Below are 16,454 nucleotides of genomic sequence, written 5' to 3'. Positions count from 1 at the left end.
ACCCGGCCTAGTCCTGGTTCTTTATTGGCTAACAACCTATGCAGGCGGAAGGAGGGGGCTGAAACTTCGCTTCCTTCTGACTCTTCATTGGCTAAAAAGTGCGGCGTGTCCCTCGGGTTCTCATTGGCTAAAAGGGTGGGCGTGTCTTACAAGCCTCCGGGTCCCTCGCGGGTTGGTGGAAGAGACAGGTCCTTACCCCGCCCCTCGAGTTCCAACCCTCCTCATTTTAAACACGAAGTTGAGGGACGGGCTGTCGTTTACCCCGAGCCTCGGGGCCTCACCTCAGGGGTGTGCTCCCAGAAGCCTTCGAGCCTCGCGGAACTCAGGGATTTAGACAAACGCGAGCGGGGAGGAAGCCCGGAACGATTCCTTCGCGGAACAGTTCAGGCGAGGCCTCTAGGACCTCGAGGAGGGACGGCCCGCGGCGGGCCCGACGAGCAGGATGGCGGCGGCAGACCGGGGTCCGGGGGTCGCCGTCCCCGTGGAGCTGCGGCGCGATCGCCACATGGTGTGTGTGGAGTACCCGGGCGTGGTGCGCGACGTGTCCAAGATGCTGCAGACCCTGGGCGGCGAGGAAGGCGTCTCCCGGGTGAGGAGCGGGGGGGTCTCCGGGGACCAGAGGGGAGGTCTGAGTCTCTAGACTACGGCCGAGGGGCGGGACTACCCTGGGATGTGAGGTTTCCTTGGCAACGGAGCTCGAGGTCGGCTCTGGAGCGGCCAGTGGGCGGGGATTTGCTTCAAGACCGCCGGGCGTGGACAGTTTATCCCTGGGATCAGAGGGAAAAGGACTGCAGGGGAGACCCAGAGAGGGTGTCCATTCCATCCCATCATTACTGCCATGAACGGAGCTCAATTGCACCGACCCCCCCGCTCCCCAGGATGTGCTGGGCTGCCACATCCTCATTTCACAGAGCAGAAGAATGAGGTATATGGGGAGATGAAGAACCGTTGACCTACAATGACAGGGGTAGGAAGGATTATGTTATTAGTGTTAAAAGTAGCAATAGCTAACAATTTATTCTGTACCAGCTACATTTCTAGGTACTTTACTTACATTCAATTTGCATTAGAACCCTGCCAGGTAGAAACTGTCATTGTCCCAATTTTACAAGGAAGCCGAATCATCTTGTTCAGGTTCACCCAGCAAACAGTGGAGCTGGGATGAATTCTTACCTTGTGCAAAGCTCTATGTAAGTGACTTACATGCACCAGATCTTGAAGTGTCTCTTCTTTAGAGAGTCCTTCCTTGACTGCCCTTACTAAAGTGGCTGCTAGCAGCTAACCTCTAATTCCAATCTGAAATTAGGTTTTAATGTGTTTATTGTCTGTCTTGGACCTTTGGCTCTGAGGCTGTAAACTCTATGAGAACGGGACCTCCCGTGGTCCTAATATCCATCACTGTGCCTGCTTCTAAAATACTCATCAAATGCATGATTGAATCTCCACGACAATCTAGTGAGTTAGTTACCATTATTATTCCCATTTTTCTGATAAAGACACAGGAAGAAAGGTTGGGTCAGATAAGCTCCTACCTGGTACAGTGGGCATTTGAACGCATGCACATCTCCCTCTGAAGCCTGAACTCTTAATTCTGCTTCCTCATCCTTGATGAATACTGAAAAACCTTGAACCTGTCATTAAGCCTCTACAGGAGGCCAGTAGAGGCCCAGTCAGTCAGGTTTTCTTCTTTTATCCTGACTTACTTTATGGCGGCATCGACCAGGACCCTTACTCCTGCTAACGCCAGGGATGTTTGGACACAGTTACAGTGCGACCCCTTTGGGAAGAGACTGGTCCTTCATTCATTCCATTCCTGTTTCTTGTGCACCTCCTCTGTGCCAGCCCCGCATCTGGGGTCATTCCCAGCGCAGCAGTCTCACAGACCTGTTTCCTGACAATAGGGGCTCTTTTTAACCTTCTTTCCCTAGATGCTTCCTGAGCACCTGCTAAGGGCCAGGTTGTGTCCTGGGTGTTGGGGAGCCAGCAGATCAGCAAGTAGATGACCTTGGCCTAGTTAACATTGTTGGTGCTTTCACACGCTCACAGCTGACACTTACTGTGTCCCTCTTACCCCATGTGGGACAAGCATTCCTATATCGATGACACATTACCATGATTTAGGTGCCGGGCTAAGTGCTTTACATATATTTCCATTTAATCATTGTAACAATCTGATGAGTAGGTACTGTTATTATGTCCATTTTAAGGAGAAGGAACCAAGGCGTGGAAAGGGTAAGTCACACTAGTCAGGGCCAAAGTGCTTGTTACTTGTCGATTGCATCTCCTTTGGACCTCGAAACTTTTGTATATATGAGGCTGAATACCAGGACCTTTTGGGGTGGGTAGTTCCTAGAGAAGAAGCCCTAGACTAGTCATTCAACTCCCACCCAGGCTCTTCACGGCAGACACGCGGGTGACACCTCCGTGACGTGCTGCCCGGACCTGTCACTCAAGAGACAATGGCTTTCCTTAACTGACAGTTATCGTCTCCAACTTTACAACCTCTTAGAAGGAAGAGACTGCCTTCATTTTCCCTACCAGATAAAAGCTAAGATACTTGGGTTTGAAAAATGAGTCTTTTGGGAATTGAAAGCTCAGAACGGAACAAAAAACCTCCTGGCCCTTCCCTGGCCACCTGGGTCGCCATCGGGCTTTCATTGAGGGAGGAGCTGCCAGCTGCTTGGCGGCCCTCTGCTTTAGTCTGTCTCCTTGGACCTCGCCGCAGATCTATGCAGACCCCACTAAGAGGCTGGAGCTGTACTTCCGGCCCAAGGACCCCTACTGCCACCCCGTGTGTGCCAACCGCTTCAGTACCAGCAGCCTGCTGCTCCGGATCAAGAGGAAGATGAGACGGCAGAGGGGGGCGCCGGGGCCTGAGGCTCACCCCAAGGTCACGTTCGACATAGAGAGCCTTGGCATCGTCTCCACCGTTTACAAATTTCAAGGTAACTGCAGCGTGCATTCTTACCGCACTGGGTTATTTCAGGGCCCGCGTCCCTCGTGCCTGCAGGAGCTGCGTGGGTCATCCACGCGGTGAAGGGGGCCTGGATATGCCCAGGCGTGAGGGGCGTGGCAGAGTGCAGGCCCTGTCCAGGAGGCCCTGCTCGTTGCTGCTCGGTTTTCTGCATTCTAAAGAGAAGCTGGAATTCTCGGAGAAATCTCATTGTTAAAGCCGTGTCATGGGGCCAAATAAAACTGGTCCCCAGGCCCCCAGTTTTCAGCCCCACCCCCGCCCTCGTGTTTGGGGATCTTCTTGGTCTCGACTGCTGCGGGCCTTGCCGACCCTCTGAAGCCTTCCCAGATCACCTTAGCCCCTTGGGACCTCATGTCCTTTGAACTCTCAGCCAACTGGATGTCTCCCGTGGGGTCCTCAGTCGAGTTTGCTCCCCACAGGGAACCCCTGGGAGGAGGCGCTGAGGCGTGGGGTGGAGAGGGGGAGCTGTGCCTGCCTCAGCCTCCCTCGGTCTCCGTGTCTGTGCAGTGGGAGCCCAGAGTTCCTCAGGCCCTCGTGGAGATTCAGAGATGATGGCCGTGTGCCGGTTCACGCACACGCGTGGTACTTGGCGAATTACTAACAAGCCTCAAGAGTATCTGTAGTTGCAGCCGCAGTTCTGAGATAGAAACTGAAGAGAATAAAGACTAAAAAGGCAGAGGGGGATAGAAAGTGTAAAGAAACTAAAACAGGGCCTGGGATCCCACACGTTGGGCATTGGGAACGTCCATCATTCTGGTGGAAAGTGGTATTCACCAAAGAGGGCCGTCCTTCGCGGGACGAGGCTTCCCAAGTGATCCGTTTCTTTCTCTCCCTAATTGAGCCGGTACCTCACCACTCAGTGTGTGTCCCAGACCAGCAGCATGGGCCTCACCTGGGAGCTTGTTAGAAATGCAACACCTCAGCATCTGCATTTAGCAAGATCCCAGGTGAGTCACGTGCATGGTGCAGTCTAAGAAGCACTGACCTAGACTTTATCCTCACATATCATGTAACTCCCCTACCCCCGAAAGTAGCATTTATCCAAGCGACGGGGCTGAGTTCCCAGAAGCGACTCAGACGTGTTGTTTGGGGCCCTGCTACCGTTGCCCGGCAGCCTCCCCTGCGAGGCCCGCTCAGTGCACCCGAGAAGACGTGGGTGCTGGTGCGTGGCAGCTGCCAGTGCCTGGGCGGGTGTAATAGGGTGTCCGCCGTCTGTCTACGTCTCTTCCCAGGAATGTCTGACTTCCAGTACCTGGCCGTGCACACGGAGGCGGGTGGCAGGCACATGTCCATGTACAGCAAGGTGCTCATGCTCAAGCCCGAGAAGGAGAGTTTCTTCCACCAGGAGCTGCCGCTCTACATCCCCCCGCCCATCTTCTCCAGGCTGGACACCCCGGTGGACTACTCCTACCGCCCAGAGACACAGCACCGGTAAGTACCTCCCTGTGGCCACCGCCCCGCAGCATCGGGGCTCGGGGCTCAGGGCAAGGGCCCTGCGCTCAGAGGGCTGGACTCTTCCACTCACGGGTCAGGCGGCCAGGGCGGCCGGCTCTACTCAGGCCCGTGGCCCCAGCAACAGAGCAGCTGGTGACCAGGGGCCCTGACCAGGTGTGTCAGGAACCAGCCCTGGTCCCCGCGCCCCACCCGGAGGCCTTGCTCAGGGCTGTCCTCACACCACAGAGTGTGGATCAGGATGTTCGGACTTAGACCCCTCCCCAAAAGTGTGTCCCTTGAGGTGTGGAGAGACAGACACCCCCTGCCGCAGGAGCCCTGGGAACGAGGTCAATAGTTTTTGGAGAGCAACCTGGCAGAATCTATTAAAGTTTTAAATGTTCTTTCCTGACCACCAGGCGGCCTGTAGGAATTTACCCCACAGTGACTGTCGTCTCTGTGCTCAAGGATACACTGAAAAGAACGTTTTCTGGTTGGTTGTGGGTGGCAGCAAGAAGCTGAGAGGGCCTGGTGTGGTGAGAGAGCCCGGGTGGGCGGGGGCCCGTGTTGGGGTCCTGGCCCTGTGCTCCCACGTCGCAGGCCGGGCAGGTGAGCCCCGACCTCCCACCCCAGCCTCCCCGCCTGTAACGGGGGTGACAATGACAGTAACAGTACTCGCTTCTCGGCGTTGTTAGAGGGCTGAATGCTGAAGCTTCTGGAAATACTCAGAACACTGAGTGCCGGGCAGAGTTGGATAAAGTGGGTAAGTGAGTGATCAGTCCCCTAATAGGGGTGACGTAGTTAACTAAACGATGGATGGCCTGTCTGTGCCGAGGAAGGCCGCACAGCCTTTAAGAAAGCGGGCTCCATGGGCCAACATGGCTCGTGTCCAGAAACCTTGCTCTCGGAAAAGCAGCTGTTAGAGCAGACTCTGTGCTATAAAAGTAAACTGGGTGATAATAGAAGCCTGGAAAGATTGGGAAGATTGGGCCCAGAACAGTTATCTGCAGAGGGGCGGGAGGGCGAGAAGCTTCTCTTCCCTCATCAAGTATTTCCATCAACGAGTACTGACCGCCTGTCGGGGCCCAGGGCTCCCCTTGGAGCCAGTGTCAGTGGGGACGTGACAGGCGGCTCCGTGCAGGGCCGGGGGCTGGGGAGCCGATGGAGCCCCAGTGAGGGATGAGTGGGTGGTGGGAGCCTGCGGGCAGGTGTGTGTCTTAAAGGAGGTAAGTGGGGAGTGGGCCGTCATGGACAGTGAGTGGGGTGCGGGAGGGTCCTCGGGGGAGCTGACCTTTGAAACAGACCTGTGTGATGACAGAGCCGGGCAGGTGAAGATCCAGGGAGAACGTTCCAGACCAGGGGGCTGGCACATGCAAAGGAACAGTCGGGGGTGTTGCCCCCGAAGCACAGAGAGCCGAGAGAGGGGTGGGGTGAGGGTCCCACGGGCCACAGAAAGGAGCTAAGACTTTATGCTAAGGAGAAAGGTGTATTGTTCCCTTCCTTTAAAAAATATATTCTGGGGAGTTCCAAAAGGAGAGAGGAGTGTCTGATGGACGCCCACCTACGTCACCAGCTTCAACTTTCTGCTGCTGGTTTCACCTCCCCACCACCTCCACCCCCAGCATCACAGAGCGTCCTCCAGAAACAAGTGTGTGTCTCTAACTGGGAAGGACTGGGTTTATTTCAACTTAGCCATAGTGCTGTCGTCAGAATGAGCAAACGTTAACAGTGCCCTTCCCGTCATCCAGGGCCCAGTCCTCACTTCGTTTCCCCGTTGCCTCAAAAAGTAAGTCGAGAGCCAGACAAGGGTCGATGTCTCTCAGGCCAGTTGAGTCCATAACGCCACCCCCGCCCCGACCCATTTTCTGATTGCAGGAGTAAATTGTGCTTGTTAGAAAAGACCAGACATTACAGAAATGGATAACTGCAAGGAATCGGGTCCATTCCCTCCCTGCTGAAAACCCTAGTGTGTTGCAGTTTTCTGTGCTTATGTTATACTCATTATGAGAGTTTCAAATTTTTTAACTGTATGTGTTTCTAAAATTTGAAACATTTCCCCCCTACAAGCATTTTACTCTTACAGTCAGAAACAAAAATATGTAGAAGAAGGAACTAGAGGCACCCGTCCCCTGCCCCGCATTGCCGGCCCTGATGCTGGATGGCAGCGTCAGAGTAACTGCTCTATCCTGTAGGGCCAGCAGACAGCTGTCTCCCAGCCTCTGGGAGGGGGACAAGGGTGGAGGGCCGGCTGCCCTTGAACCCACAGGCCCTGTTTTTCTCCCATGTCGTTTATCGATTTTCCAGCACGTGGAAGGAACCTGCCTTTTCTCCCAGGGCTGCCATCGTTTTTTCTGCTCTGATGGCCCTCATGCGTACCGAGGACTGGCAGAGGAGGCCTGGCCCCTGCCTTGCTGGCCTTCGTGGGTCCAGGGAGGCTGAGCTTCCTATATGGCCAGTGGGCAGAGGACAGGCTGGGAAGCTGGCCTGACGGGGGTCCCCCCTCCTCGAGGCAGTTGAGTGTGGAGGGCAGGCGGCCCGCTCCCTGCTGCTGCTGCCTGGCCCAGAGGGAGCACCTGGGACTTTCCTTCGGGGGTGTCTGGGGCTTCTGGGACTTGTCTCGGAAAACAGGATAGTGTTCAGGATGGTTTCAAATGGAGTCATGTTTGTTTTTTTGTTTTATTTATTTATTTATTTTTTTGCGGTACGCGGGCCTCTCACTGCCGTGGCCTCTCCCATTGCGGAGCACAGGCTCCAGACGCTCAGGCTCAGCGACCATGGCTCACGGGCCCAGCCGCTCCACGGCATGTGGGATCCTCCCTGACTGGGGCACGAACCCGTGTCCCCTGCATCGGCAGGCGGACTCTCAACCACTGCGCCACCAGGGAAGCCCTGGAGTCATGTTTTTTAAAAAAGGCACAGATTTGATCCTGTCTTTGTAATTTTGTTTCCCAATGTGAAAAATCACCTTGTTGTTCTTTATAAATATGCAGATGGTATGTACTCATGTAGAAAATTACGGTAAAATGGAAACAAATTTCAAAGGTATTAATCACCTGTGTGACATCCAGGACATACTTTGAAATGCACTGCAAAATAATTGAGTGGGTTTGGGGTGGGGCCTGGATGGCGTGAAATTGGCCCTGTGACGGCAATTGTGGAAGCGGATGGTGGGCTTATGGGGGCTCCTTGTACTGTTCCCCCTGCTTTAGCGAAGCTGTGATGTTCCTGACGTCCCACCTCAGAGGGAAGCGCTCTGAGCCTCCTGGGAATCGTTGGCCCTGTGTGTTCTGTGCTGACAGCTGGTGGCAGAGCCCCGTCCCCCCCCTTTTTTTGGCCGCACCGTGTGGCTTGCGGGATGGATCTTAGGTCCCTGACCAGGGGTCGAACCCAGGCCCCTTGCAGTGGAAGCTCGAAGTCCTAACTACTGGACCTCCAGGGAGGTCCCCAGAGCCCTTCTTTTAGCCTCTGTGACGAGAGCGTCTGGTAGTACCCGTCCTCCCTTCACCGGGGTATCGTCGAGATGCTTCCGAGCAGGGCGGAGGTTAGCGGCCCCGCCAGCCTCCCTGGGCTCAGGTCCCGGCTCCGTCACCTCAAGCTCTGGGTCGAGGCAGGTTTCCAACCCCTGTGGCCTCAGTGACTTCATGGGAAATGGGTCCTTCCTCGTAGGATTGTTTCGAGGGTTAGATAAGTGAATTGTGGACGCCAGTGAGCACAGCTGCGGTCTGACAGCTGATTAGTGGTTCCTGTGTGGCCGCCCGCGCCTCAGCTGATTCCACTGTCCCTGCCTGATGGGCATCTGGGCTGTTTCCAGCTTGTCACTGGCTGGACGGTGCTGTGCACGACGCGATGCAGTTCACAGCAGGGGCCCTTCCCCACGCCCCAGCCTCTGGGACCCTTGGCCTGGCCCTGCTTCGGAGCCTCTCTGAGCCGACTCGGACTCGCTGCCGCTTCTCCTGGTCATCAGCCTGAGAACACAGGCGCCTGCCTTCAGCGGCCGGGGCTGAGATCCTCTCCTCACCCAGATTCCAGGGAAACGCCCCCAAACGTGGGCTGCCCGTGTCCGGCCGGGCCCACGCCTGGCGCTGCCACCCTCAGCAGCTCTCTGCTCCTAGGGAAGGCTACAACCACCCCTCCGTCTCCGGGGAGAACCTGATCGGCCTGAGCAGGGCCCGGCGCCCTCACAACGCCATCTTTGTCAACTTCGAGGGGGATGAGGTGCCCGAGCAGCCGCTAGAGGCTGCGGCCCAGACCTGGAGGAAGGTGTGCACCAACCCCGTGGACCAGAAGGTGGAGGAGGAGCTGAGGAAGGTGAGCCCCGCCCCCTCCGGCCACCTCTGCACTGGCCGCACCTTGTTTTAGGCTCACTTATTAACACATAGGAACTCTTCCCCTCCAGATGTTACATCTAAAGCTGTGCCAGTGTAAGCCATGTCTTCCCAGAGTTCAAAGTGCTCCTTAAAACTCATAAGAGGTCCCTTTGGGATGGTAAACCTTGTCCACGTGTGACCTCGGCAGGGAGCTCCGGGATTCCGGAAGCTTTTGTTCATCCAGCCCTTGGCTGCAACACACTAGATGGGGCACCTGGTGCGCACCAGGCCCGGCACTTCCTCCCCGTTAGAGTCGGGGTGGGCGGGGGCCCTGGGAGGAGGCGGCCTCCTGCCTTGCCTGCTGGCTTGCAGGTTCTGGAAGACCCAGGCCAGGGGACTGGTCCTTGCGTCGCCACAGGTGTGGACAGTAGGTTCTCAGCACGTCGCTGCTGACCGACGCTGCCTCTGCCCCTGTTGGACTTGACTGTCCGCTTGGTGCGGGACGGGGATGGGGTGGGATGTTATTTCTTAAGTGGTGGACACCTTGTTATGTTTCTAGCAGTCACTAGGTTGGGGGGAAGTGGGGGCCACTCTCCAAGGCCCCTCATTGTCCTCTGGACACAGCCCAATCTCCCACCTGGCTCAGGGCCGCTCCCACCCTGGCCCTCCCACTCCAGCCCCACTGGCCTTTCACAGTCCTCCCACTGGGAGGGGGCTGGGCCATCCCCTGCGGCCTTCTTCACATCCCAGCTCAGGCCCCTGCCCTCTGGGGCTGCTCAGGGTCCCAGAGCTCTGGCCTGTCCTCCTCCTGGCCCTGCTCTGGCTCCTTTGGTCCTCTGCCTCCCCGCTGCCCTTTGAGCTGCCTAAGGATAGGGACAGCGTCTCTCACGGTCATTTCAAGACCCCCAGGCCCCAGGCCCTGCAACTGCACTTGACATGTGCTGGGCGGGCAGGGCGCCTCCGAGGGCGGGACAAGTGGGCGTGCGCAGAGGCCCCTCCCCACCTGCCTGGCCCCTGCTCCCTCCACCCCCGCTCCTCTCAGGAAGGTCCTCTGGGGCCAGACCGTGCGGGGAGCCTGGGGCAGGCGGGGAAGCTGCCTGTGCTCTTCTCAGCCTCTGCCTTGACCCTCCAGCTGTTTGAAATCCGCCCCATCTGGTCACGTAACGCTGTCAAGGCCAACATCAGCGTCCACCCCGACAAGCTCAAGGTCTTGCTGCCCTTCGTGGCCTATTACATGGTGAGTGTCTGCCCACCGCCCACCTTGCTTCCCAGCTGGGTTGTCCTGACCCCTGACGTGCCTCAGAGCCCCAGCAAGAGCAGGAGGCCCTGTCCCAGCACCCGGAGGATGGCTTGTTAAAGGGCTTATACTTTTTTTTTTTTTTTTGCGGTACGCGGTCTCTCACTATTGTGGCCTTTCCCGTTGTGGAGCACAGGCTCCGGATGCGCAGGCTCAGCAGCCGTGGCTCACGGGCCCAGCAGCTCCGTGGCATGTGGGATCTTCCCGGACCGGGGCACAAACCCGTGTCCCCTGCATCGGCAGGCGGACTCTCAACCACTGCGCCACCAGGGAAGCCCTGGATTATACATTTTTTAATGGCCTTGTATGGAGAGTTTTCTAAGGACCAGGCGCTGGGTTAAGTGCTATGTGCATAGCATCCTTTCTTCTTCCGTGGGGGATGGCAGCAGGGTTTGGACCTCTGATGAAGAGGCTAGGCTCAGATTGGTAACTTGATGGGCCAAGATCCTACAGCCAGGGAGTGGCAGAGCCCCCGGGGGACCCTGGCCTGTTTGGCTGCAGCGCCTGGGCCCCTAACCACAGTGCCACCTGCCTTCACGCATTCTCCCTGGGTTGAGGGGCGTTCAGTAGGGGTCACATGCGCCTTGGACTCAGTCCAGGAGGGCATGGAGATGGGGCTCCCATCACTGAGATTCCCCAAGGTGCTGTGAGGAAGAGCTCCTGCTGGCCAAGGGTCCCACCTGGGGCCTGGGGAGGCAAGCGGACAATGTGACCATGACCGTGATGGCCAGGAGGTGGGGGGCATGAGATGGGCTCATCCCTCCGGGGCTTAGACCCAACATCACAAACTGCTGTCTGCCTTTTAGCATTGGCTTTCTGGACACAAGGACCTCGGGGGCACTGTTTGGGGACAGTGCCTCCATCCATTAGCACAGTTGTCACAGTTGTGACAGTTCTTGAGCTCTTGCTCTGTGCCAGGCAGTGTGGTGAGGGCTTCAGGGGCACCGTCTCATTTAATCCTCACAAAAACACCATCTGGGGCTTCCCTGGTGGCGCAGTGGTTGAGAGTCCGCCTGCCGATGCAGGGGACACGGGTTTGTGCCCCGGTCCGGGAAGATCCCACGTGCCGCGGAGCGGCTGGGCCCGTGAGCCATGGCCACTGAGCCTGCGCGTCCGGAGCCTGTGCTCCACAACGGGAGAGGCCACAGCAGTGAGAGGCCCGCGTACCGCAAAAAAAAAAAAAAAAAAAAACGCCATCTGACAGGAAGACCAAGGCTTGGAAAGGCCAACTGACCTATCCGAGGGGACCGAGCCACACGTGCGAGCTGGGGGGCAGGGTTCCAGAGCCTGTCCCCAGCTCTTGGGGGTGTGGTGATGCCCCATCTGGGCAGCCACCTGGGCCTGCAACTCAGGGGGGCTGGGGATCGGCCTTGACCGCACTTCGCACTCCCGCCCTTTCTGTCTCCAGATAACAGGCCCCTGGAGAAGCCTGTGGATTCGATTCGGGTACGACCCCCGAAAACACCCAGACGCCAAGATTTATCAAGTCCTTGACTTCCGAATCCGTTGTGGAATGAAATACGGTAAACAATTACTGAAACCTTTGCTTTCCTTTTCCCTTTATCGCTTTCTGTTTCCAGCATTCTCTTCTGTAGTAAGAATATATCCACGTGGAGAGGATATGTTCCCCACTTGGGGGGACTGTTAGGGACAGAATAGCGCAGACACGAGGACCCGAGCTCTCGTCCTGGCTCCTGTGGTGCAGGCCAGGCGTCCCGTCAGTCTCCTGCCCCTGGCCCGCGGTGACCCCCCCGCACACAAAGCACCAGGACACGGCGGCTCCTGTCACTGCAGCGGGGGGCCTGAGTCCCCTTCTCAGGAGCTGCCCCAGGGAGCCCCAGTGCGCCTGTGGCTGCCAGAAGGGGCTCTGCGCCCACCCCACCTGATGCGCGCCCCCCTCCGGCAGGTTACGCCCCCAGCGACATGCCCGTCAAGGCCAAGCGCAGCACCTACAACTACAGCCTCCCCATCACCGTCAAAAAAACGAGTAAGGGCCTCAGGCTCCCTCTGCGGATCAGGCGCTGGGGAAGATGGGCATCCGGATGGCGGGATGGGAAGGGGCTTCCCGAGGAGGTCACTCCAGGGCACTGCTGGCCCGCACACCCCGGGGAGGGAGGGCGCAGCCAGGAGGGCAGGGCGGGGGCGTGGGAGAAACATCCCCCCGTATTCCAAAGCCCTGCCGTGGTCCCCTCGCAGGCAGCCAGCTCGCCACCATGCACGACCTGAAGCAGGGCCTGGGTTCCTCGGGGTCGGCCAGTGCACGCAAGTTGGCCTCCAACAAGTACAAGCTCAAGGTCGGTGTCCCCTGAGCTGCCTGCCTGGGTGAGGGCGTGGGGAGTGGGGAGCGGCGGCCCCTCCCTCGGGCAGGCCCAAGACCCCTCACACAGCCCCCAGCCCCGCCTGTGACGCCAGGAGGGGCTCCGACTGAGGCCGCTCTGCCCTCCCAGTGCCTTTATGTGACTCCCACCTCCCGGGACAGCCTCTGGGCGTGGGTGCTGGGGACCGCCTGGGCACGTCTTAGGGAGGGGCTCAGACGCCAGCAGCCCCGCGTGGCAGCCACGGGGCTAGTGAGCATCAGGCGCTGTGGGCCCGAAGCCAGAGCGGACCGTCTGCACCCCGGCCGCAGGCTGGACGTGGGCCGCCCTCACAGGCTCAGGCTCTCATTAGCACAGTCACGCAGCAGGGTCGGCGACTCCCGGGGCCCTTCCTGTGCCTGGCCGACGTGAGCTGCTCCAGGCTCGGGGGGGTGGTGGTGGCGCGGGGGAGGGCGTCAGGGTGGCCCCCTCCCTGGAGTCACCTGCCTCGTAGAGGGGGTGGGGCGGCTGTCTCCCAGCAGCGTCAGGTCTCTGCTCCTCAGGGAGGGCCCGGACCCTCGCCAGAGCAGCCGTCCTCCTCCAGGACTCTTGTCTTAGGCCTTTATCCCCACCTCTGGACCTGGCCTGCAGGGCCACCTAAGATGACTGAGCAGTGGAAGAGAGACGTGCGGAGGGCCCTGCAGGGAGGCGCCGAGGCGGAGCCCAGCCCCGGCCCCCGGCGGCTCACGGTCCCAGGGCCCAAGGGAGGGCCTGGCTGCTTCGACCACCCCTCGACGCCTGGGGAGTCGTGGCTCGTTTTCTGCACACCGGCTCCCCGGCCCGTGGCTCGTCTGCCTCGCCTGGATCCAGGGAGAAGAGCCAGGCCTGCCAGGTCCCGGGAGCAGGAAACGCAGCCGCCCTGGGAGAGGCGCCGTGGGAGCCACGGCATGGGGCTCTCCTGCGCCACCCGCCCCGGGGACGCTCCCTCCGACCTTGCCGTCTCTGCCCTCCTTTCTCAGGACTCGGTCTACATCTTCCGGGAGGGGGCCTTGCCACCGTACCGACAGATGTTCTACCAGTTTTGCGACTTGAACGTGGACGAGTACGTACGTGCGGGGCCCCAGAGACGCCGAGGTGGGGACCGTGGGACTCGGGGTCAGGCAGAGAAACCAGCCGGGCACCGAAGTGTTTCCTGCGACTCTTCCACTCCACGTCAGCCTTAATCTCTCAGCGAGAAGGCCGGCCGCCTGGGAGTCCTCTGCCCGGGCTCGCGCGGCCCTCGGGAGTAGCTTCCCCGGGCGCATCTCGGGCCGCACCTCTGAGCAGCCAGCTGTGCTGCGCGCAGAGCACAGCGCTGGGCCGGGGTCTTTGCCTTCCTCCTCCTTTGCCCGCATGGGGGTTCCTGACACGGTCCCCAGTCCCTGGAGTTGATCAGAATCCCAGAAACCTTTAAGCCAGTTGTTCCTAGTGATGTTTAAAAACCTGGGGGAGGGGTGCTGGGGTGGGAGGAGGCGGGAGCGTGTTAAACCCAGCCTGGGACCTGCTGAACGCTCAGGCTCTCACCAGGCAAGTGGGCCGTGGCACACGTCCGCCTTGTGTGCAGTGTGGGGATCGGGGCCCCGGCTGGGGGCGTACGGCTTTCGTGGACGCCCTTTGTGACCGTGCTCGTCCCTCGGGATGGTGCTCTGAGTGCTGTTTTTCTGAGCACAACCCCAGCTCTGCCAAAACCGCTTACTGGCACCTGTGAGCAGAGACCCCACCCTGGAACTCTGGTCTCCCAATGCCCAGGCTGCAGAAGATCATTCACCGCAATGACGGGGCTGAAAGTCTCTGCACAGAGCGGGACGGCTGGTGCCTCCCCAAGACCAGTGATGACCTGAGGGACATGATGTCCCTCATGATCCGGCACACCATCCGCTCCAAGAGGCCTGGTGAGAGTGCTCGGGGTGAAGGGAAGCCCTGGGTGCTTTGGGCCCCCCTCTGGGGCCTGAGCAACTGTCCCTAGTGGACCTCCTCCCCAAGAAATAGCACCCAAGTGGGAGCCTCTTGCCCTGACAGTGGTGGGAGGGAGGCCTTCGGAGCCAGGGCTCAGCCCTGGGGGTTGAAGGCAGGAGACGGGCCCAGAGGGGTGGGGCTGGAACAGGGCCAGTGCTGCCAGGGGGGCCGCCGCTTTATGCCCTGACGTCACCCTACATCCCCTGGCCACGTGTGGGCATGTTGCTCCTGTCTCCCCTGGGAGGGCAGGGAGGGCAGGGACGGCGGGGCCTGGGCTCCTGTCGCCTGGGCTCCTGTCACCCCCCAGCAAGGAGTGCACTGCAGGTCTGATGGGGCTGGGGGAGAGCAAGCGAAAGTGCCCCTGTCGGGGGCTCCTCCCAGGCTCGGGGAGGGGGCGGCCCAGACCCACCAGCCCCTATGGAGCTGATGGGAGTAGGGGTTCTCAGCCTCCTTTAGGACGCAGCCCCCCTCTGAGAGTCCAGTTGAGAAAAGCACTGACACGGAGCCCTGCACACTCCTGGGGAGTCCACGGGACCCATGAGCTTCCTGAGGCTCCTCCGGGGAAGAGGTTTTCAAGGCCCTTGGCCTCAGTGTTCCCTGAAGTGCTTGTTAAACTGGAGTCCCAGGTCCCCCAGCCGTCCTACTTCCCAAAGCAGCTTCTCTAGAGCTTGAGCCCAGACACCCATATTTGTAGACAGGCCCCCAGGAGCCGAGGGCCTCTGGCTGAGACCCGCGACAGCTGGTGTGGGTGCGCCCAGGAGCCAACGGCGGGACACACACGGCCTGTCTTTTGGCCCAGCTCTCTTCTCCAGCCAGGCCAAGGCTGACGGCGGGAAAGAACAGCTGACCTGCGAATCTGGGGACGAGGAAGAGGACGAGGAGGACGAGGACGAGGAGGAGGAGGACGAGGAGGACTTCAAGCCGTCGGATGGGAGCGAGAACGAGATGGAGACGGAAATTCTGGACTACGTGTGATGCAGCCCTGGGCTCAAGGCTGGGCCCCCTGACCAGGCCTGATGAGGGACCCAGGACAAGCCGGGGCCCCCTGGTGCTGCCCGCAGCAGCCAGAATGGCCCCAGGCGGCCCCGCTGAGGAAAGCAGCCGGGTACGGCTGACCCTGGTCCTGCCTGGGGCCGCCGTCTGGCCCTGGGTGCCTGGGGACATCCCGAAGCTTGTGCCCCGGCTTTGCACAGCCGCGAGCCAGCCCTGTGTCCCTTGGGCTGAGCCAGCGCACAGTGCCTCCCTCTGGCTGAGACCAGCAAGCGCTGGAGGTGCAGATGGTGCCGCTGGGGAGGGCCGGCCCTGGCTGCTGCTGAGGCTAGGACGGGGCGAGGAACCTGGTCCGTGGTCACAGGTGGCGAAGACTCTGCCATTGTGTCTGGACCCCATCCATTTGGGGTAACCTGGCAAAGGGCAGGCCCAGCTGGAATTGTCCGTATTAAACACATTTTCCCAAGGAGTCTTGGTGTCTCAGTGGGGATGTCAGGGCCAGAGAGGGGTTTCCTCTTGCCTCTGGGCTTGGGATCCCGCTGGACACCGTTTGTCCCTTCAGTCGTTCACTCAGTGACCTCGTGGTGGGTGATGCCGGGATGGTTGAGAACAGGCCTGATGCCCCTCGCCCGGTGGGCCAGGTGAGAACAGCCAGAAGTAACTGCAGCCGCGGGGGGCCCACAGCCTCACGTTCATCCCTTCCTGTTCCAAATGGATGTGTTCTTGAGAGGCTCACGGGAGACAGACCCTGTCTCAGGGCTGCCTGGTGTGAAACCAGAGGTTTCCAGGGGTTGCAGGGTCCCTGGGTGGGGCTGAACGTGCCCTCCCCGGGGAGTAACCCCCCCACACGCTTCCTGAGCCAGAGATGAGCCCCGTCACCCCCTTCCTCAGCCAGCAGGCTGGGCCACAGAGTGCGACCACAAGTTCCAAAGTCAGACAGAAGCCCCCTCCCACGACAGGTCAGAAACCCTAGTGGCTCACAGTTGGCCTGAAGTGGTCAGTTCTGGGAACCGGCCCTTTAGAGCTGAGTGCCCCAATGTGCCTCTCGCTCCCGCTGGAGATGAGGCGCAGCTGCCTGGGCCTTCCCCCTTCCCTCACCTCCGTACCACTTTCGCTCAGGCCGAGGTCTCTGCTGGTGGATCTTAGCTGTGGCTGGTCCCACTAAG

The 16,454-nt window shown here is 59.6% G+C and overlaps 1 protein-coding gene across 4 annotated transcripts; it reads left to right on the top strand.

The window, feature by feature from the left end:
• The first annotated feature begins 236 nt into the window (after positions 1 to 236).
• Positions 237 to 15,755, top strand: GTF3C5 (general transcription factor IIIC subunit 5). 4 transcript variants are annotated; one of them, XR_014016138.1, is made up of 11 exons: positions 237 to 589; positions 2,726 to 2,945; positions 4,207 to 4,405; positions 8,518 to 8,713; positions 9,845 to 9,949; positions 11,418 to 11,532; positions 11,916 to 11,996; positions 12,206 to 12,303; positions 13,323 to 13,409; positions 14,092 to 14,234; positions 14,993 to 15,120. XR_014016138.1 is itself a non-coding variant. In XM_081237759.1 (11 exons), the coding sequence occupies exons 1-11, from the start codon at positions 443 to 445 to the stop codon at positions 15,271 to 15,273; spliced, it is 1,563 nt and encodes a 520-aa protein (XP_081093885.1). In that variant the 5' UTR covers positions 237 to 442; the 3' UTR covers positions 15,274 to 15,755. The 4 variants fall into 4 exon arrangements, 3 of the variants coding, with proteins under 3 accessions (XP_081093885.1, XP_081093884.1, XP_081093886.1); XM_081237759.1 differs by having other exon boundaries at positions 13,323 to 13,405; positions 15,098 to 15,755; XM_081237758.1 differs by having other exon boundaries at positions 13,323 to 13,405; positions 14,993 to 15,755.
• Positions 15,756 to 16,454: the final 699 nt, after the last annotated feature.

This window comes from Mesoplodon bidens (assembly GCF_964165515.1).
Source record: "Mesoplodon bidens genome assembly, chromosome: 6".
Taxonomy (NCBI): Eukaryota; Metazoa; Chordata; class Mammalia; order Artiodactyla; family Ziphiidae; genus Mesoplodon; species Mesoplodon bidens.
Note: the sequence above shows the minus strand (reverse complement) of the source record. Positions and strands in the feature narration are given on the sequence as shown.